Genomic DNA, 20553 nt, shown 5'->3' with positions numbered 1-20553 from the left:
CAAGGACATTGTTTCCATTGATTTTTAGAGAGAGTGGAAGGTAGAGGGAGAGACAGAGAGAAACACCGATGTGAGAGAGACATCGATTGGTTGCCTCCCACATGCCCCAGGCTGAGAGCCTGCAACTGAGGTACGTGTCCTTGACAGGAATCCAATATGGGACCTTGCAGTCCGCAGGCCAGCGCTCTATCCACGGAGCCAAACTGGCTAGGGTTCTGAGGAAATATTTACAACTTACATCACACACAAAATATTTACCTCCTACATATATACGAAAAAGATCAGCCCCGCTGGCGGGGCTCAGAGGTTGAGCCATCAACCTATGAATCAATAAAGATTTAAAAAAAGAAAAAGCCCAAATGTTTTAAAATATGCAAAAGAAATGAAGAAAAGGTCACAGAGAAACAAATAGGAACAGTCCTTAACTATATTAAGAAGTTCAGCTTTACTCCTAATAAGAATAATGCCCATTGCCCCGGCTGGTTTGGCTCTAGTTTCAGGACTTCCATTCAGCCAGATTTCAGGCAGTTCTGAATGATGTTTGGTCTGTATTTTAGTTTATTTTTTTAATATATTTCTTTATTGATTTCAGAGAGGAAGGGGGAGAGAGAAATATTGATTTGTTGTTCTGCTTATTTATGCATTCATTGGTTGATTCTTTTTTTAAAAATATATTTTATTGATTTTTTACAGAGAGGAAGAGAGAGGGATAGAGAGTTAGAAACATCGATGAGAGAAACGTCGATCAGCTGCCTCCTGCACACCTCCCACTGGGGATGTGCCTGCAACCAAGGTACATGCCCTTGACCGGAATTGAACCTGGGACCCTTCAGTCCGCAGGCCAACGCTCTATCCACTGAGCCAAACCAGTCAGGGCTCATTTGTTGATTCTTGTATGTGCCCTGACCAAGGATCAAACCCACAACCTTGGCATATCCGGGCAACACGCTAACCAACTGAGCTACCTGGCCAGGGCGTGAGCCCCTGCTTTTAATTGTTTTGGATCTATACCTGGAAGTGGAATTGCTGAATCATGCAGTCATTCCAGTTTCTGTACTGTTTTCCACGGTGACTCTACCATTTACATATCCACTGGCAATGCACAAGGGTTCCAGTTTCTTCACATCCTTGCCAACACCTGTTATTTTTCTTTGCATTAAAAAAACAAAGCAAAACAAAAAAGCCCTGGCCGGTGTGGCTCAGTTGGTTGAGCATCGTCCCATGCACTGAAAGGTTGCTGGTCTGATTCCCAGTCAGGGCACATACCTGGGTTTCGGGAGTGTGAGGGGGAGAGAAGGCAATGATCAACATTTCTCTCTCACATCGATGTCTCTCTCTCTCTCTCTCTCTCTCTCTCTCTCTCTCTCTCTCTCTCTCTCCATCCCTCCCCCCTCCTTCCCCTCCTTCCTTCCTCTCTCTAAGCATGTTCTCGAGTGAGGAATAAATAAAGAAATAAAAGCTATCCTAATGAGAGTGAAGTGGTACTTTTTGATTTGCATTTCCTTAAAGAGTGTCTTTTCGTGGGCTTATCGGCCATTTGTACAGTATTTTCTTTGGAAGTCTTTTGCCCACTTTTGAATTGGATTGTTATTTCCTTGTTGAGGTATTTATATTCTGGATATTAATCTCTTATCAGATGTATGATTTGTGAATATTTTCTCCCATTCTGTGGGTTGTCTTTTCACTCTGTTGATAGTATCTTTTGATGCACATTTATTTTATTTTATTGTTTAAGGTATTACAATTAGTAGTACATATGTCTCTATGCACAAACATTTTTAATTTTGATAAAGTCTAATTAATCTATTTCGATGTTGTTGTAATTGTCTGTGGTTTTGTTAAATTCATCGTCATGAAGATTTTGATCTGATGTTCTCTTCTAGGAGTTTTATAATTTTAGCTCCTAATTTAGGCCTTTGATCTTAATTTTAAAAATATATATATATTTTATTGATTTTTTGCAGAGAGGAAGGGAGAGGGATAGAGAATTAGAAACATCAATGAGAGAGAAACATCAATCAGCCGCCTCCTGCACACCCCCACTGGGGATGTGCCCGCAACCAAGGTACATGCCCCTGACGGGAATCAAACCTGGGACCCTTCAGTCTGAAGGCCGACGCTCTATCCACTGAGCCAAACCGGTCAGGGCTGATCTTAATTTTTAAAAATATATTTTTATTGATTTTTAGAGAGGAAGGGAGAGGGAGAGATAGAAACATCAATGATAAGAATCATTGATCGACTACTGGGGATTGAGCCCACCACCCGGGCATGTGCCCTTGACCGGAATCGAACCTGGGACCCTTCAGTCCGCAGGCCAACGCTCTATCCACTGAGCCAAACCGGCCAGGGCTAAAAGTGTCATTTTAGAAGTTGTGGTGAGGAGGGTACATCCTCTGGATGTCTCACCTTGTCCTGGGCTTAAGCAGTTCTGTAGAGACAGGAACCACAGCCCAGAGAGGGTCAGCTTCCAGCCTCAGGTCACACAGCCCCGGGCTCCAAAGATCCTGAGTTCCCACCGTCAAGAGTTCAAATGTGCGTGAGGTTCCACCCCAGCCCCAGTGCTGACCCCTGGCTGCCTCCTCCTTCTGACTTCTCAGGGAAAAAAAACGGCAGGAAGCATCCATCACAGGCTGTCCAACTGGGCCGGAGGGGCAGGGTCAGCGGGGAGGTGACCTTGAGGTCTCCGTGGGGACCAGGATCCGGCAGGGCTGGGGGTGAGAGGCTGGAACTTTTCCCACCCTGAGATTTTCCTGCGTCAACCCAGGAGGGCGTCCTGGATGCCGCCGGTCCTGCCCCCAACCTCCTTCCTCTCTTGACACAGCTTCCCGGCTAAGGATGGATGGGGAGGGCGGGCCAAGGTGAACTGCCAGGCCCAGGAAAGCAGAGGCACTTGAGATTGACAAGATGAAGGGCCCAGGCTGAGTGGCCGAGGGCTGGCCGTGGAGTCACGCAGCCTGGGGACTCGGGACAAATGGGGCAGCTCGAACGCTCCTGGCCTGCTGGGCCTCAGACTCCATGCGCTGCCCAGGAGCTGGACCCTCGCCCGGCCTTGGGCGTGTGAGAAGCCCTTGGCCCTGGGCCCTGCCCTCCAGCCCTTCCTCCCCCACACACTGGGGACTCAGCCCTTCCTTGTGTTAAATAGAAACCTCTTTATTCTAAGTATCGTACATTCCTTAATACATTGGATTGGGGCCAGACCTTGAGGTGAGGGGAAGGGGGGCCTGGGATATTTCTGTAGCGCCTTCCAACGCCACCCGCCACCCGCCGGCTGGGAGCTGGTGCTGCAGCGGCCGCCTGGCCTCGGGCAAGTCCTTGCTCCTCTGACCCCTGTTTCTCTTCTGTACATCCAGGGGCCTGAGGTCCCAGGCAGGGGCTCAGGGGGACGGTGTGTCAGCAGCAAAGATGGGGCACTGAGGGGTGGGGGCTGGGAGAGTCTCAGCGCTGGGCCCGGGCCCGGGTCCGTGATGGAGGTGGAGGCCGAAGCCTGGGCAGACAGGCCAGACGGGGCCTGGCCAGCCCCAAGGCGGGGAAGCGGCCCAGGAGAGGGAGGCCGAGGCAAAAAGGCGGGCGGGGCACAGGGATGTCAGCGAAGAAGGCACGGTCCCGGGGTGGTGACAGGGCTTCCCCCTCAGACAGCTCCAGGTCCCGGGCCACAGCCAGAATCTCCTGGCGGGTGGCTGTGTTGCGCAGGCCACGGATGTCCAGGAGGGCGGCCACGTGCTTCCGCCTGCGCAGAGAGGAAGGGGAGGTGCGTGGGGTTCTGGGCTCCGAATGGACACCCAGCCGCCTATGGGTCCCTCCCCTGCAACTCGTCCATCCCAGAACCTGCCTTAGCTCTGGAGTCCCTTTCCCCCTCCGGATCCATCCTTCTCACCAGCCACCCAGTCCCTCCCTTCACAGATCCCCTCTGGCACTGACCCCCAGCTTCTCCCCCTATGCCATCCCTCCTCCAGAACTTCATTTCAGCCATTTCCAAATCCTCCCATTTCCAATGGATCCACAGCCCTCGCCGCCAAACCCAGTCTCGGCTGTGATTAAAATAACCTCCAGTCTTCAGCCCCAATTTAGCTCAGGCAGCTCCCAAATTTCCATTCTGGTGCCTCACGTTTGTTTGGCTCTGGCACCCACAGCAACACTGAACTTCTCTTCCATCTCCAACAGCCCCACCTCATCGCTCCAATGTAGCCCAGAAGTGCCCACCGCCTTCCCATCCTGCCGCTCCCCTGCCCCAAGGCCGGGTCTGGAAGTTTCTCACCACCGCAGCTCCGGAACCCTCCTCCAAAACCCACCTCAGCATCGCTCAACCTGGATCCCATTCTAGAAATTTCATTCCCAAATTCTGCCTTGGAACCCTCACTCACTTCACCCCCCCCCCCAATCCATTCCCAAATTCCAGCTCAACCAAAATTCCACTCTAAAACTCACTTTGGGGACCTTTATTTCATCTGGAAACATTATACTCCAAACTACCTCTACTCTCCCACCCTCGCCCCTGAATCCACACAACGGACCCTTCCCCTTCGCCCCCACCCACCTCAGCTCCAGATCATGATCCAAAACTCAGCTCCAGAACCACCACCGCATTTCAACTCAAGATACTGAACCCACATTCACTTCCAGAACCTTCATTCCAGGCAGCTCTGGGGCCTTCAGTCCAGCTCAGCCCACACCTCCCCGCACCCCTAGTTTGGAATCCCCGCAGCTCCAAAACACTCATCCAAAATATGGCTGAAGAACCTCCCCGCTCGGGTGGACTCCAACACACAGCCCCGAACTCAGCTCTGGAACCGCTCCTCCCAGCCCAGCCTGAGACCTCAAGCTGAGCGTCGGATTCAGGTTCAGACACTCCAATCCAGCAGGAATGCTGGCTGCCCCAGCCCCATGCAACTCCAGGGCTCTGAGCCTTCCCAAGGACACGCGCTCCACACCCACAACCAGAACAGTCCATCCTGAACCCGTTCAGAGTCCGCGCCCCGGAACCACCCGCAGGGCCTCACTCCCTGGTGGTGTGGGCTTCCGTCTGTGGGTACAGAATGTCTGTCAGCCCCGTCTGAATTCACAGGTGGCAGTGTGGGGTGGTGGCCAGGCGGGCCAGCTCAGGAGACAGCCTGCTGCCTGGGTTCAAGCCTCGGCTTTGCCACTTGCTACTTAGTCTCTGCCCACCTCAGGGTGTGTGGGGTGCTTGGGACAGCGCTGCCCTTTACCTACGGAGGGTTATGTAAGATGCTTTCCTCGGTGGGACATAAGGACTCAATAAACAAGGACAGGTATTGTTACTGCTGCCCCCATTGATGATGGTGATGATGATGATGATGATGATGATGATGATATGATTTCACAACGTGATGAAAAGAGCGCCATTATCCCCATGGAACAGAGGAGGAAACTGAGGGTCAGAGAGGACCACCGAGACCGGAAACGGCCCGCCAGGATCTGAACAGCGCCTGCCTGTGGCGGTGCGTGTGTGCCCTGTGCCCGTGCATGTCCCCGCGTCCCCCGGGCTCCCCTGCTGGGCCGGCCCTTCCTGCCGCCGGGCGGCCCGCGCCCCCCTGCCCCGCGCTTCCTGTGCATGCCTGTTTGTTTTCGAGCCCTGGTGGCGGCGGCTGCGGCGGCGGCGGCGGCAGTCGAAGGAGGGAAATCGTATTAATAATGCCCTGGTTCCAGCAGGAAACGGCCGTCAGACACGCTCGCCGCCTCCCTCCCTCCCTCAGCCCGGAGGCAGGAAACGCAGGGACGGACGCCAAGGCCCTCCGGAGACCTGGCCAGGCCGCGGCGCGGGGCTGGGAGCGCTCACCTGATGTCTGGGTAGTCCCGAACCAGCACCCCCACCTCCACCTGGATGCTGGGCGTGTCTTCCAGCTGCAGGACTTCAGCCAAATGGGGCACCACGGCGTCCAGCCACGAGGCCTGCGACTCCTGCAGGACCAGGTGCGGGCTCAGGCTCCCCCCACCGTCCCCCCAAACCCACCCTCCCCAAAGGCCCCGCCCCTCCCGGCCTCAGTGTCCTCTCCGTAAAACCCGTAGAGGACGGGCTGTTTATCTGGAACCTTTGGGAATTTGAAGAAATATCCACACTAGAAGCGATTCCCAGCTTTGCATGAAATTTGGGGCACCCCTCAAATCTAGTCCAAGTTTGCAAACTTGGGGGGGAACTGGATAACGTGCACAGGGGATCGTTCTGTGTTCTCAATAAAATTTGCAACAACAAAGTTTTTCGTCCCAATGGCTCCCGACTACACTCCTGTTAATGCGGTTGATGAAGTCCCGCGGGTCTGCTGACACCTGGTGATTGAAAATCCCTGGACGTGGCAACGCTAAGATCCTGAGTCTCTGCTGCGTGTGGCTCCTGCCTCAGTGCTCGGCTCGGAATAACAGCTAGTGTTTGCGGAGTACCCACTCTGTGCCAGGGAGGGGCCCCCCAATCACTTCAGGGGACATGGCTGCTCTGACCCGCTGCAAGGCGCAGGGACCAGGACCTCACAGGCGCGCACAGGCCGTGTCGCCGCAAGAAAGCGGGTTTTACCCTGAGGGCAACGGGCGGAGCGTCCCCGGTTGCGGGACTGAAAGCTGGGTGAAGGCCTTATTCGAAGCCCCCGCCCCGGCCGTGGGGTGGGTGATCCCGGAGCCCGCGCCCCGGCCGCACTGACCAGCCGCCGGAACAGCCTCTGCAGCTGCGCCGCGTCCTCCCGGAGCCTCCCGGCCACGCGGTTGCGGGTGCGCGAGCCGCAGCGCAGGCGCCCGCGGAACAGCGGCCTCACGTACTCGACCAGCGCCCGCCGGTGCAGTTCGGCCACCAGCTCCTGGGGACCCGGAGACGCGAGGGGTGTGAGCCGCCAGGGACCCGCTCCCCACACCGAGCACCCAGCGGGAACCCCTGCCCTGTCCACCTAGCGCCAGGGCCCCTCCCCGCCCCCAGCCCCCGAGGGTGATCCCTGTCCTGTCTGATGATACCCTCCTCCGCCCCTACCAGCTCGCAGACACCCCCGACCGGCCCCCCAAAGGGTGCCCACACCCGCCTTCGCCCCATTCTCCGGAGTTCCCAGAGGCCCCAACCCAGTCTACGCCGGCCCTACACCGCACACCCGCGGGCACGCTCCCCCCCCCAGAGCGCCACCTAGCGCACCCCGAGAGAGCCGCTCCCTGCCTTGAGGGTGTCTCCCCCAGTAGAGCGCTCTTGCTCCTCCCACCCCACCCAGCCCCGCCCCAGCAGCGCACCTGGTAAGGCTCATCCTGCATCCTGCGCAAGGCCAGGGCCTGCGCGCCCAGCGTGCCCACTATGCTGTCCAGGGACTCCGTGCTGCTCAGCCACTTCCTGCGCATCAGCTTGCTGAAGTGTGGCTGGAGGGACAGAGTGGACGGAGGGTCATACTCCCCTCCTGCCACCCCCTTTCTTCACACATGTTCCCAGAGGTTGCCCATGCTGGGGCCACAGCCCTGCCTTCCTGGGGTCAGAGTCCAGGGAGGGGGACAGACCCTGGCCCCAGACAGTGATGACCCAGAGTGTGCAGGGCTGAGACCCGGAGCCCAGGCAGGCGTTTAGGAAGCTCAGGAGTCAGCACAGAATCAAGGAGGGCTTCTGTGAGGAGGAGACTTCAGAACTGAGGCCCTGATGATGGTCATTGTTAGCCAGATGGCAGAGGGAGTGGCCCGACCAGAGGGGAGTGTGAAGAAGGTTCAGATTTCAGACGGCTTGTGGGTCAGAGGACCAGAAAGCAGATAGGGTGCGCCTGGCAAGACCAGCTATATAATGAATTTTCAGGGCCCAGTGCAAATGAAAATGGGAGACCCTTATTCAAGACTTATTAAGAACTTCGAGACAGAGACAGCAGAGAATTGAACCACGCTCAGGCACTTCTAAGCAGTGGGGCCCTGTGTGACCGCTCAGCTCACAGGCTATTTATTCCTGGTGGTAGGACAGTGGGTCAGGGGGCGGAGCAGAGCACACAGGGCCTCCTAGGCTGTGTGAGAAACCCCAGCTTTCTCCTGGGGGCACTGGGGAGCCATAGCAGGTTCTGAGCAGAAGGGGGCGAGGGCCAGGTTTGTGTTTTACCGAGATTGATAAGAGGGAGCAAGATTGAGGCAGAAACCTGGGGGGAGGCTGAAAGGAGGAAGGGGGAGTGACAGGAAGAATATAAGGTGGTATGAGCACACGATGCAGTGAATGACCACGGGGATGGGGGGGGGGAGAGGGAGGCTTCTGGGTGAGACCCAGGAGATGGGGGTGAGTGTCCATGGGGGTCTGAAGCAGGTCCCTGTCCCACTCAGCCCTGCACCCCCTTTCTGCTCTCTCATCCTGACAGCAGCCCAGTTTCCTGAACTTCCAGAAATGGGGCCTGTGGGCTTTGGTTGGAAAGCTGGTGTGAATGGTACAGGTTACTGTTGCTCTAAAGTCCGTACATTTATGAAAATAACGATGGCCAATCCCATGGGCCGGACCCAAGCTAAGCACTGGTGGCCACAGTCCCATCGCTTCCTCTCAGCCCCTGGGAAGCCTGGGAAGCCTGTCCCTCTGTCTACACAGCGGCCCTGAGAGGACCAGCAGGTTAGCCAAGGCCCCCTACCTGCAAGCAAGCAGCGGGGCCTGGAACAAAGACTGTATCCTCTTCCCAGCATCCCCACACGCACTTCCATTCACATACTTATTCATTTAGCCACTCAGCAACCCCCCTCTGAGCCTTCCTGTGGGCCCAGCCCTGGGGGGATCACGGGGGACACAGAGCAGAAGGAGACAAACAAGCACTTGATCATCACAAGCAGGTCGGAGGACCTGAAAGCCGTGTGGCATTTGATGACATGATAAGTTATTGTTCTTTGTGTCGGGCATAAACATGGCTTTGTGGTTATGTTTGTTTAGAGAGGACGCCTTATCTTCTGGAGATGCAGCTGAGGGGCTGATGGATGATGACAGATGTCAAGGGTCTGCTGGAAAAGAAGCCATGGCCGGAGAAGCAGGGGAGATAAACAAGACTGGCCCCCAGCTGACTTGCTGGAGCTGGGTGATGGGTCCCCAGAAGGTCATTCTGCCATTCTGCCTAGTTTTGTGCATGTTTGAAATTTTCCGTAATAAGAAGTTATTTTAGAAACATTCCAACAAATCCTTGCTCTTAAGAAGCTAGCATTCCAGTGGGAAGAGACAGATAAAAACCAAAACCAAAACCAAAAGATACAGCATGGTAGGTGGCTGGAGGTGCTTTGGTGACCAATAGAGCAAGAAGTGAGGAAGGGAGCCCTGGCCGGTTTGGATCAGTGGATAGTGTCAGCCTGTGGACTGAAGGGTCCCGGGTTCGATTCCAGTCAAGGGCACCTACCTTGGTTGCAGGCTTCTCCCCGGCCCCAGCCCTGGTCGGGGCACATGCAGGAGGCAACCAATAGATGTGTTTCTCTCACATCGATATTTCTGTCTTTCCCTCTCTCTTCTACTCTTTCTAAAATCAATGGAAAAATATCCTCAGGTGAGGATGAAAAAAATAACAATAACTAACTAACTAAATAAATAAATAAAATAATTTAAAAAAAGAAGTGAGGAAGGGAGTCTATTTTATATATTTTTATTTATTGATTGATTTGAGAGAGATAGAAAAAGAGAGAGAGATTTGTTGTTCCACTTATTTATACACTGATTGGTTGATTCTTGTATGTGCCCTGACCAAGCATTGAACTTGAAACCTTGGCATATTGGGATGATGCGGCAACCAGCTGGGCTACCCACTGAGCTACCCAGCCAGGGTGGGAGACTGTTTTAAATAGGGCAGTCAAGGGAGGTCTCACTGAGAAGGTGACATCTGAGTCAAGACTTCAAAAGTGGTGAGAGAGGGAGCTATGTGGCCACTGGAGGGAAGTGCACAGGCCTGTCTGTTCAGGAGCAGCAGGGGGCGGTGCGGGGGTTGTGGGGGGGGACCGTGGGGCAGGTGAGATCAGGGAGGGAAGGGAGGGACCGTGCAGGGCTTGGCGGCCATGGCAAGGACTCGGCTTTTGTCCTGAGTGAGCTGGGAGCTATGGGGGCTTCTGAACAGAGGAGGGACATGATCTGAGGTACGACACCGATAGAACATGCATTGCAGGCATGCGCCTCAACCACACACCTCTCAGTCTCATTCCTACCGGCCTCCCCACATACTCTCACCACCTCTGAACCCAGCCCCCTCCGCACAGGAGCCCAGACAAGGCGAACTGGGCTCTAGGGTCTAGGGCAGGCTGGGCAGGCATGTGGGGGGACCTCAGAGCGGGAGGGGCTCCACCCAAGCCCCAAGGCCCCTCCTGCTGGTCTTTTGTTTGTTAATCCTCACCTTGAGGATATTTTTCCATTGACTTTTAGAGGGAGTGGAAGGGAGGGGGAGAGAAAGAGAAAAACATCAGGTGAGAGAGACATAGATTGGTTGCCTCCCTCACATGCCGGACCAGAGCAAGGGATTGAGCCTGCAACCAAGGCACGTGCCCTTGACCAGAATGGAACCTGGGCCCCTTCATTCTGCAGGCCAACGCTCTATCCACTGAGCCAAACCAGCGAGGGTTCTCTGTCCTCATCTTAAACATCCTCCCACCTCTTCCTTCCTGTATCCCCTCTGTCCCCCAAATAGCCCAGACATGGCCATCACCCCCACCTTTCCCCTGCCTGCTTCCCAAACACTGAGTCATGGACTGAAAGGAACCGGGGATGAGGGGGAGGTGTGCTCCCCTGTCCGGGCAGGGGGCAGGGGGCAGGGGGCAGGGCCCCACCCAGCCCTCGGCCTCGCTCACCTGCAGCTCCTGGAACAGGAGGTCGGCCAGCACCCGATGGCAGAGCCGGATCACTCGGTCCAGAGCGCTGGCTGCCGCTTCCCGGGCAGGCTCACTTTCAGGGGGCCCCACCCGGGCCAGGCGTTCCGCCAGAGCTCTGTGGGGATCAGTGAAGCCAAAGGTCAGGAGCCCCAACATTTAGCCCAACTGCCTGGACCTGTCTCCCTCCTTAAATACACCTTATTTTGTGGGACCCAGGGATGAAAGATGAGGTGCTGGGGAGAGTCAGGGGCTCTGGGGAGGGCCTGGGGGCTGAGAGATAGTAGGGGCTATCTGGGAGGCTGGGGAATTGGGGGGCTCTGTGGATGAATGGGGGCCCAGGGGCCTGCAACCCGGGCATGTGCCCTTGACCGGAATCGAACCAGGGACCCTTCAGTTCGCAGGCCAATGCTCTGTCCACTGAGCCAAACTGGCTAGGGCTCACTTTCTGACATTGTAGCAGTCTATGACCCTCCAAAGGCGAGAGAAGGCCTGAGGGCAGTTTGGCACTTTCTGCCCAAATCCCAGTGAACCCTTGAGTCCCTGTGCTCACAGGAGTTGACAGATGTGCCAGGTGTTTCTCTGCAAAGGAGTGGAGCCAGCCCTGGCCGGTGGCTCAGTTGGTTGGAGCATTGTCAGTACACCAAAAGGTGATGGGTTTGATTCCTAGTCAGGGCACATACCCAGGTTTCAGGTTCGATGCCCCCTGTCCCCCCGCCCCAATCAGGGCATGTGCGGGAGGCAACTCTCCCTTCCTCTCTCTGAAATGAAAAAAAAAAAAAAAAAAGGAGTGGGGTCAACTATCCTCCCAGTGGGGACAGATCAAATAAAGGCTGGTACACCCAAGAAGTGGGGTACAGTTCGGATATGAACAAGGAATGTGGGAACTCTTTGTGAGCGAACAGAAAGATCTCCAAGCTGTTAAAGGGACAGGGTGTGTTTTATATACTACCATTTACATTTTCTTAAAGGAAAAGGAATAATAGGTATGCATATATTTAAATATATTTGCATGTATATGTAGATGTGCATATGCATATATATGCATATGTATGATGTGTATACAGTACATATGCACATACACATTAATTTGTATATATTTACTGGTAAATACATGAACTATCTCTGCAAAGATATGGAGACACTAGCAATAACTGGTTGCCTCTAAGGGGGGGCAGAGGGGAGAATGTGGTGGGCATAAAGATTTTCCCTGCTTTAGGTTAATAAAAAAGGGAAGTGAGAGAAGAAGGGAAATATAAACCTGTAATGCTTAGGGCGCGTTCTGGAATTCTGGCACTCCGGGGTTCTGATGACGCCTAATCCTGGTTCCTTCTAGGAGTCCCAGGTTTTATGTTTCTGGGGCCCATGCACCTGCCTCTCTAAGATCTGGGCACGCAGTTCAGCTTGTCCCCCGGGAATGCCCTCTTCCCCGCACACTGTGGCTGCTCTCACCTCAGGGGGGGCCCGCAGTTGACCAGGGTGATGGTCCTGCTGATATAGGTGTCGGGTGGCAGCTCCCGGACTCCTGGGCTCTCATGGAACCGCTCCACGCGCTGCTGGAAGCTGGGGGGCGGGGCAGCGGCGCGGGGGGGAGGGGGGACAGATGACAGATGACAGATGGAACATTGCTGGATTAGGGTCCCTTGCGGGCACTGAGCCCAGCAAAGCCTGTGATCCCCAGTGAGGCACCCCTGCCCATCCTGCCTTGTTCTTCCCTTTCATCTCTCCCCTCCCTCTGTTGCATCCCGGCCTCTGACGCACCCCCCAACCCGCGCCCTGTGCCCAGCCCCCACCTCTGCAGGAACTCTGCCAGGCCCCCCAGGCAGCAGTGGGCCATCCGCTCCCCAAACTCCTGGCTGATGCGGGGCGCTCGCTCTGTGTGCTCCTCCAGCAGCTGCAAGGTGGGGGGGGGGGTGAGGAGGGGCGGGGCAAGGCCCCACTTTCCCACCAGGCACCGTCCAGCTGTCTCTCTTTCCCTTCCCCGCCCCTACCTCACACACGTCCTGGGCCAGGGTGCTCGGCAGGTCCTCCGGGCTCCCCCAGTGTTCCTCGTCCTCCTGCAGAGCTCGGAGCAGGGCTGCCCGAGTCTGGGCCTGCGTGGGGAGGTGGGGAGGTGGGGAGGCGGAGTCAGGGGTGCCTGGGAGCCTCTCCCTCGCTCTCTCCCACCATGATCCCCGCACCTTGGCCCCAAGCAGGTCTGGATTCTACCAGTGAGATCCTCAAAGCTACGCGGGGGAGGAAGGCTGGGCCAGAAAACCTCCAGCCCTGGCCATTGCTCAGCCCACGATTGGGAGCTTGCTACTAAGAGCTGTTTTTCGTTGTTGTTGTTGTTTTTTAAATATATTTTATTGATTTTTTACACAGAGGAAGGGAGAAGGATAGAGAGTTAGAAACATTGGTGAGAGAGAAACATCGATCAGCTGTCTCCCCTACTGGGGATGTGCCCACAACCAAGGTACTTGCCCTTGACCGGAATCGAACCTGGGACCCTTCAGTCCACAGGCCAACGCTCTATCCACTGAGCCAAACCGGTTAGGGCAAGAGCTGGTTTTAAGCTTCCTCTCTCTACTTACTACCCAGAGCAGCGGTCGACAACCAGGGGTCCATGAGGTCCGAAAGGTTGGTGACCGCTGACCCAGAGGGTTTAAGGGTCAACTCTCACTATTTCATGGCCCTAAGGCTCTGCTCTCAGGTTTGACAAAGAACAAAAAACAAATTCATTCAAGATTGTCAGATTCTGGAATTCAAAAATTCCCAGGCTCTGGGATTCTAAGGTGGACCCATCTCTGATTCTCTGGTCCAATGTTGACCTTCAACTCAGGGGCTCTGACAATCTAGATATATTCAAGCCTAAGGTTCTCTCCCCTTTCAAGGTGCAAAGATTCTGATTTTTGTGGCTGAGGCAGGACCGATGTTCAGGTAGAAAACCCCCGCGGCTGCCTGCTCGGTGGGTGGGGTCCGGCCCAGCCACTTATGAACCTGGTTCACTATTGGTCCTGCCAGGATGCACAGGTGCCCCCGGCCTCCTTCTGAGTCTTTGGCTCCATGAGGGCAGGCTCCGTGTCTGACTTCCTCTGGCTCTGAGATTTGAATGTCTGAATGCACTGAACCTCCACTGAGTGTGTCTATGCCCAGCTGGGTTCCTAGACTACAACACTGAAGGTAAGACAGACGTGGTCGTATGGATGTGCATTCCCCTGTCTTTTGGACAGAACTCAAAGTCCGCAAAGGAAGAAGGGAGATGGAAATATCAAAAGGGGGAGAGGAGCCCTGGCCGGTTTTGCTCAGTGGGTAGAGCGTCGGCCTGCGGACTGAAAGGTCCCAGGTTTGATTCCAGTCAAGGGCATGTACCTTGGTTGCGGGCACATCCCCAGTGGGAAGTGTGCAGGAGGCAGCTGATGGATGTTTCTCTCTCATCGATGTTTCTAACTCTCTATCCCTCTCCCTCCCTCTCTGTAAAAAAAATCAATAAAATATATTTTTTTAAAAAAATGTCCTCCTCAGGGCCCCAACCCTGGGTTGACTCTGTTTAAAAAAAAAGGGGGGGGGAGAGGAGAGGCCCCCCAGGCCCAGTGTGACCCCTCCCTCTCAGCAGAGTGCCCCCTCCCTCCTGAATCCCCCATACCTTAACATCTGTGACACATTCATCCTCCAAGCCCCGAACGGTGCCAGGCGACAGAAGGGGCCCTAGCTCCCCGTTCTCCAGGGCGACCATGTCCACCAGCCCCAGGACTTCTCTGAGGAGGGGGAGTAAGAGACAGGGGGGCGTCAATGGGGGGGGGGGGCAGAGCAGCCAGCCCTGTCCCTTCCCCATCCCTTCACACCCAGTGTGTGACCCTGGGCCCGCCCTTCCTCCCTTGGGGCCAGCGTTGCTCATCCCTCAGAGGAAGTCCCTGCACTGTGGCTCCCCTGGCCCAGCTCTCTGAGTCAGCGCCCTGATGGATGGTGTCCGGGCAAGACATTGGAGTCAAGTCCAAGCGTGACTACCTGGCATGCAAGGTCTCATGATGGTCACTTCACCAGACGGAAGCTCCCTTCAGTCCCCTCTCCTGGTCCTCCACGGCCTCTCCAGTCCAGCCCTCACTCCAGGCCTGTGCAATCCCACCCCTCTGCCCACGGCGCCCCCCCCCACCCCCCATTCACCAGGCTTTTGCTCAAGGATCTTCTCAGCCAGAAGCACCATCTCCCTACAGATCGGACTTAACTCAGGTCTCACCATTCCAGGGAACTTTCAGACCCTCTCCTGCCTCCATCTCTCATGGATGGTGTGAGAGTGTCATTAACACACATTCCCAAAGGGGGCCAAGGGGCCATGCTAGCAGCTCCTGTCTTCCCATTCTTCTAGGGATGGCACCCTGATTTTGTCTGAGGAAGCACCCAGTCCTTCACGCTAGCCTGTGGTTTCGCTGTGGCCAGCTCCCTTTTCCCTGGCGTGGGGAGGTGACCCAGTCATGGCTAACGCCGCATTCCATGCCCCAGCCACCGGAATGGCTGTGCTTTAGAGGCAAAGGCTTGATAGGTATATGATTCTAGGAAGGGGGGTGTGGGGGGTAATGGTGCTAAGTTCTAGATGCTAACGTTACAGAACTCAGGGGGCCAACAGTGCCACAGTCCTCAAACGGAGGGATCAACGGGGTGGTGATTCTTGGGTCAAAGACAGGGCGGGGCTAAGGTGTAGGGTTCCAAGGCTCTTTGGCACTAAGATTGCAGGTTCGAAGCCTCATCAATCCTAAAGTTGGAAGAGTCAACAGGGCTAAAGCCCTGGGAGCCAAAAAGGTTCTAGAATTCAAAGGGTCAACAGGGCCAAGACTTGGAGACAAGAAGCTTTGGATCTGGGGCGGGAAGGGTCCACGTGCTGAGGTTCTAGAACCTGGTGGATCGATGTTCTAACGCTCCAGCACCGGAAGAGCAGACGCGCTGGGATTCTAGACTGTAAATGTCACCAGTTACGGAGACTGAAAGCGCCCAGGGTGTTCGGTTGCAGAATGGAAGGGTCGGCAAGGTTCTCAGGAACTGAAGAGGCGGGGGCGGGGCTGGAGGTGGGCGGTCCTACAACCTCTAGGAGGCTGGTCCCCAGGGGGTGCATCTTCGGCCCCAGCTCACCTGGGGTACACCTGGTGGTGCCAGTGCAGCAGCGCGTAGCGGTCGGCGAGCGGCAGCCTCCGGCGGGCGGCGGCGCCCAGCCACTCGGCCAGCGCGCTGTGGTAGCCGCGCAGGTAGACCCCGAAGGCGCCCAGGCCCGCGGGGTAGGCGGGCGCCAGGCGGCCCCGCACCACGCCCATGTCCTCCAGCAGCCGCGCCCGCAGCGCCTCCAGCTGCGCGGCCAGGCCCCCGGGCGCCCCCGGTGCCGCCGCCTCCAGGCGCTCCCGCGCCGCGCGCGCCACCGCTTCGGCCCAGCGGGCGCGCAGCCTGCGGGCGGCCCCCGGTCCCCGGCGCCCGTCGGCCGCCTCCTCCTGCACCAGCACCTGGCCCAGCTGCGCCACGGCGCCCGCCCCGGCGCCCACGCCCGGCCCGGGGCCCGCCAGCGTCTCGCGCACCAGCGCCCACAGCTCGCGCTGCAGGGCCTCGTACAGCAGCGCCACGTCCCGCGCCCGGCGGCCGCCGCCTGCGCCCTCGACCTTGGGCGGCCCGGGCGCGCCCCCCGACGACGCCAGCTCCTCGGCCTCCAGCTCCAGGATGTGCTCGTCGGCCCGCGCGAGCTCGCGCTGCTGGATCAGGCTCAGGATTTCCAGCACTGTGGGCGCAAAGCGGAGTCGGGGTCGGAAACTGGGAGAGCGGGGCGGGGGAGCGGGGGGCAGGGGAGGGGAGGAGAGTAGGGGCGGAGGAAAGGTGTGGAGACGAGAGTGGAGTCTGGGGCGGTTCAGGAGAAGGGGAAGAGACATGGGGTCAGAAGAGGGGCTGGGGGGGCAGGAGGAAGGAGAGGGTGGGCAGAGGAAATTGAGGGCTGGTGCGGGAGGATGGAAGAGGCAGGACAGAAGTGGAGGAGGGGGTCCAGGGAGGAGGTAGAGGAGACTGGAGAGAGAAGGAAGCCAAGAGAAGGGGAGGCCCTAGCCGGGTTGGCTCAGTGGATGGAGCGTCGGCCTGTGGACTGAAGGGTCCCAGGTTCCATTCCGGTCAAGGGCACATGCCCGGGTTGCGGGCTTGATCCCCAGTAGGGGGCGTGCAGGAGGCAGCCTATCAATGATTCTCTCTCATTGATGTTTCTATCTCTCCCTCTCCCTCTCCCTTCCTCTCTGAAATAAATAAAAATATTTTTTTAAAAAAGAGAGGGGGGGAGGGAAGAAGTGAAAAGGGAGAAGGGAGAGGGAAGGGGGGATGGAGGAGGGGGCACGGGAGAGGGCCAGGACCAGGGGAGGAGACAGGTTAGGGAAGGGAAGAGAGGGTTTGGCAATGGAATAGGGTGTCTGAATATGGGAAGTAGGTTAAAGGACTAGATAGAGGATGTCAACTTAGTAAGAGGATTGGAGGGGGGAGTCAGAGGAAGTGGGGGATAAGGGGCTGAGGAAGAGGGAGAGGGTTAGAGCATGAGGTAAGGGGTCAAAGCAAGGGAGTGGGTATCAGGGAACAGGTAGATCTGGGGAGTTGAAGGGCTAGGGTAGAAAAAGGGCATCAGGGCCAGAGAAAGGGGCCAGAGGATGTGCAGGGCTGAGGGAGAGGGACAGGGATGGAGACAGCCCATGGACCAGCGGCAGGTGGAGGCTTGGGCAAGGGGAGAGGGTATCCAGGCCAGAGGTGGGACTTTTGGGGGTGGGGACAGCTGTGGGGTGATCTGGCACCCTGAGAAGTTCAGTCTCCCCCAGGGAGGGGATCATGGGGCTGGGAGGCCTTTGAATGAAGGCAGAGGGAGGGTCCCAGTGGCCCAGGGTTACCCCCGACACCTCCACCCCCCTCCACTTCCTCCCTGGCAGAGAAACTATTTCCTGTCCAGCGCTATTTCTGCCCATCCGTTTCCAGAAGGCGGGGGCTCCAGTCACCCCCTTCTCACCTCCCTGCAGTGCCCTCCCAGTCCCCAGGGAGCAGGGGCTGAAATAGCCTCTGGCCAGGATGTGGAGGGCATCAGAGGACTCGAAAGGGCTCTCCGGGGGTGTCAGCACGGCTGCCCATGCGGGGGGCGGAGGGGAAGCGGGCTGGGAGTTGTGATGGGGGGTAGGGGATGTAGAAACAGGGTTGGGGTGGGGTTGAATGAAGGTGGGGATTGGGGCAGGGTTGGGGGTTCTGATGGCGGTGAGGATGGGGACGAAGATGGGAGCTGGGACGAGGGTGTTTAGGGTTAGCCTGGGGTTGGGTTGAAATCTGTGGAGGGGGATGGGAAAGGAATTGAGGATGACATCTGGGGTTTGGGGGAGGAATGGGGTTGGAGATGTGGGTGGAGTGATTTAGGTGAGAGCTGAGGACGGGAAGAAGGTAGAGTGGGTATGAGTTTGAAGAGATTGAGAATGGGTGAAGTTGAAAGTGGAGGATGGGGGTTAGGACCGAGGATAGGGGTGGAGATGGGGTTAAAAACAAAGGAGGAGGCTGAGTTTGGGGTTGAGGTTGGAATTGGGACTGAGGGGGACTGGGACGGAGTGAGGAAGTTGGGGAGGGGGAGGGGGTTGAAGGTAGATGAGGAGATAGACCTGGGTTGGGGGTTAGGAGTAGATGAAGAGGGGAAAGGGTTGAAGTTGTACTTGGGGATGGGATTAACAGAGAGAAATGGGTCGAGGGATGGGACTGGACCAGTTGGCGGTTGCCATGGTGTCGGGCAGAGTGATGAGGTTAATAATGGCATTTGGAGAAAGGGATAGGTTGGGGATAAGCGTGAGCTATGCCTCAACGTGGAGATTGCTGCTGAGGTTGGACTAAACATGGGATAGAAACCAAAAAGGCATCAAGGAAGGCACTGGGGCTTGGGGGAGGATTGGGGTTGAGGATACAGATGGTGGTGTTATGAGTTGTTCACCACCCCCCCCCCAAAAAAAAAAAGCAACAACAACCATGTGACGTCCTAACCCCCAGGACCTCAGAATGGAACCTTATTTGGAAATAGGGTCTTTGCAGAGGCAATCAAGTCAAAATGAGGTCATAAGGGCGGTCCTGATCCAATCTGATGGGTGTTCCTATAACAAGGGGAGGCTTGGGCCCCAAGAGAGACGTGCGCGGAAGGGAGGTGGTATGAGGAGTCACGGAGAGGAGGCATGTGCAGATAGGGGACTGGAGGGATGCAGCCAGGAGCCAAGAGACACCGATTGTCAGCAAAGTGCCAGATGCTGGAAGAGGCCAGGGAGGAACCTCCAGGGAGGACTCCGCTGCAGGTCTCGAAGGGCATGGCCCTGCCAGCACCTTGACCTTGGACTTCTAACCTGCAGGCTGTGAGAGAATACTAGTACATCTCTACAGCTGTAAGACCCATAGGTTATGGGACTTCATGACCGCAGACCCAGGGAACTCACACAGGTGGTGGGAGGTTTGGGGTGAGGTAGTCAGGAGATAAAGGTAGACGTTGGCATGGACCTGAGTTTAAAAACGAAGCTGGGACGCGGGTGGAGGTGGGGCTGAAGTTGACGGTCAAGGCTGGGGCCACTGAGGTTCAGGGTGGGAGGGAAGAGGAGAAGGGGTTGAGGATGAAGGAGGAGGTTGAGGTGGAGTCGGGCTGGGGCCGGGCACAGGGTGGAGTTTGGAGGTGAGGGAGGGGCATGAGGTCAAGGTCGAGTGTGATACTTTGAAAGGAGATGGGACTGAGGCTGAAGTTGCGGGCATGGAGAGAGGGTTGGGATTGGGGGTCGGGAGGGGTTGAAAGAGGCAGGACGAAAGCGGGTGATTCATTTGCTGCTGGACATGGGGTGAGGGTGAAGGTGGGGGGTGGAGAGAGGGACAGACGGGATGGGCGTGGCGATGGGTGGGATGTGGAGCTTGGTGACGGGATCAGGGGACGGGCCGGACTTGCCCATGGAGGCGGGCAGGGCCGGGTGGAAATGGGCATGGCGACCCCCAGGCCTGGGTCAGGACTCACCTGACAACGGCTCCTTCATCTTTGGGGGCTCCCGGACCTTGGGCGGGGGCTCAGGAGCCGCCTCGCCTGCAGGCACCACCCTCTCGGCCAGGGAGGCGCGCCGGGGCTTGGGCCCGCGCCCCAGCCTCAGGAAGGTCAGTCTCCGGGCCGCCTCCCCGGTCTCCTCATCCCCCTGGGCTCGGGTCCCCTGCAGCCGGGCCAGGAGGCCGAAGTCCGCCGAGCTCCTGCGTATGCCTGGCGCCAGCACTCGGCCCAGGAAGGAGCGGGGCTGCCCGTTGCCATTGCCGTTGCCGGGGCTGCCCGCCCGCCGGCCAGGGGTCCAGGCCAGGCGGAAGGGAGCCAGGCCCACCAGCTTCTCCAGGGTGGCGCGGCGGCCACACGATGTCCCGTTGGGCAGGGTCCCCAGCCGCCCAGGCTCCTCCTCTTCCAGCCCGGGGACGTCCTCAAAGGGGTTCCGAGCGGACCTCCCGGGCAGGGTTCCTGCCCGCGGCACCTTAGCATCTGCCACCCCGAGGCTCTTCAGGATGGGCATTGTGCCAGGCGGGGGACCTGGGGGAAATAATGGGCCGTTAATGTGTTGGTGACAGCCTGGCCGGTTTGGCTCAGTGGAGAGAGTGTCCGCCTGCAGACTGAAGGGTCCCAGGTTCGATTCCGGTCAAGGGCACATGCCCGGGCTCGATCCCCAGTAGGGGGCGTGCAGGAGGCAGCTGATCAATGATTCTCTCTCATCACTGATGTTTTTCTCTCTCTCTCCCTCTCCCTTCCTCTCTGAAATCAATAAAAAAATGAAAATATGTTGATGACAG

General features: G+C 57.1%; 1 protein-coding gene across 1 annotated transcript; it reads right to left on the bottom strand.

Moving 5' to 3' along the window:
- Positions 1 to 3133: 3133 nt before the first annotated feature.
- Positions 3134 to 20279, bottom strand: EXOC3L2 (exocyst complex component 3 like 2; the record flags this gene model as incomplete). Its single annotated transcript, XM_080646099.1, has 11 exons — positions 3134 to 3730; positions 5798 to 5919; positions 6651 to 6803; positions 7219 to 7341; positions 10741 to 10876; positions 12211 to 12321; positions 12552 to 12652; positions 12750 to 12851; positions 14384 to 14495; positions 15862 to 16492; positions 19748 to 20279. 11 exons carry the CDS (start codon positions 20277 to 20279, stop codon positions 3439 to 3441), a joined length of 2415 nt encoding a protein of 804 aa, XP_080502225.1. The 3' UTR covers positions 3134 to 3438.
- Between the last annotated feature and the right edge of the window lie 274 nt (positions 20280 to 20553).

Source organism: Plecotus auritus (genome assembly GCF_963455305.1).
Source record: "Plecotus auritus genome assembly, chromosome: 10".
Taxonomy (NCBI): Eukaryota; Metazoa; Chordata; class Mammalia; order Chiroptera; family Vespertilionidae; genus Plecotus; species Plecotus auritus.
This window is presented reverse-complemented; position numbering and strand designations above follow the sequence as displayed.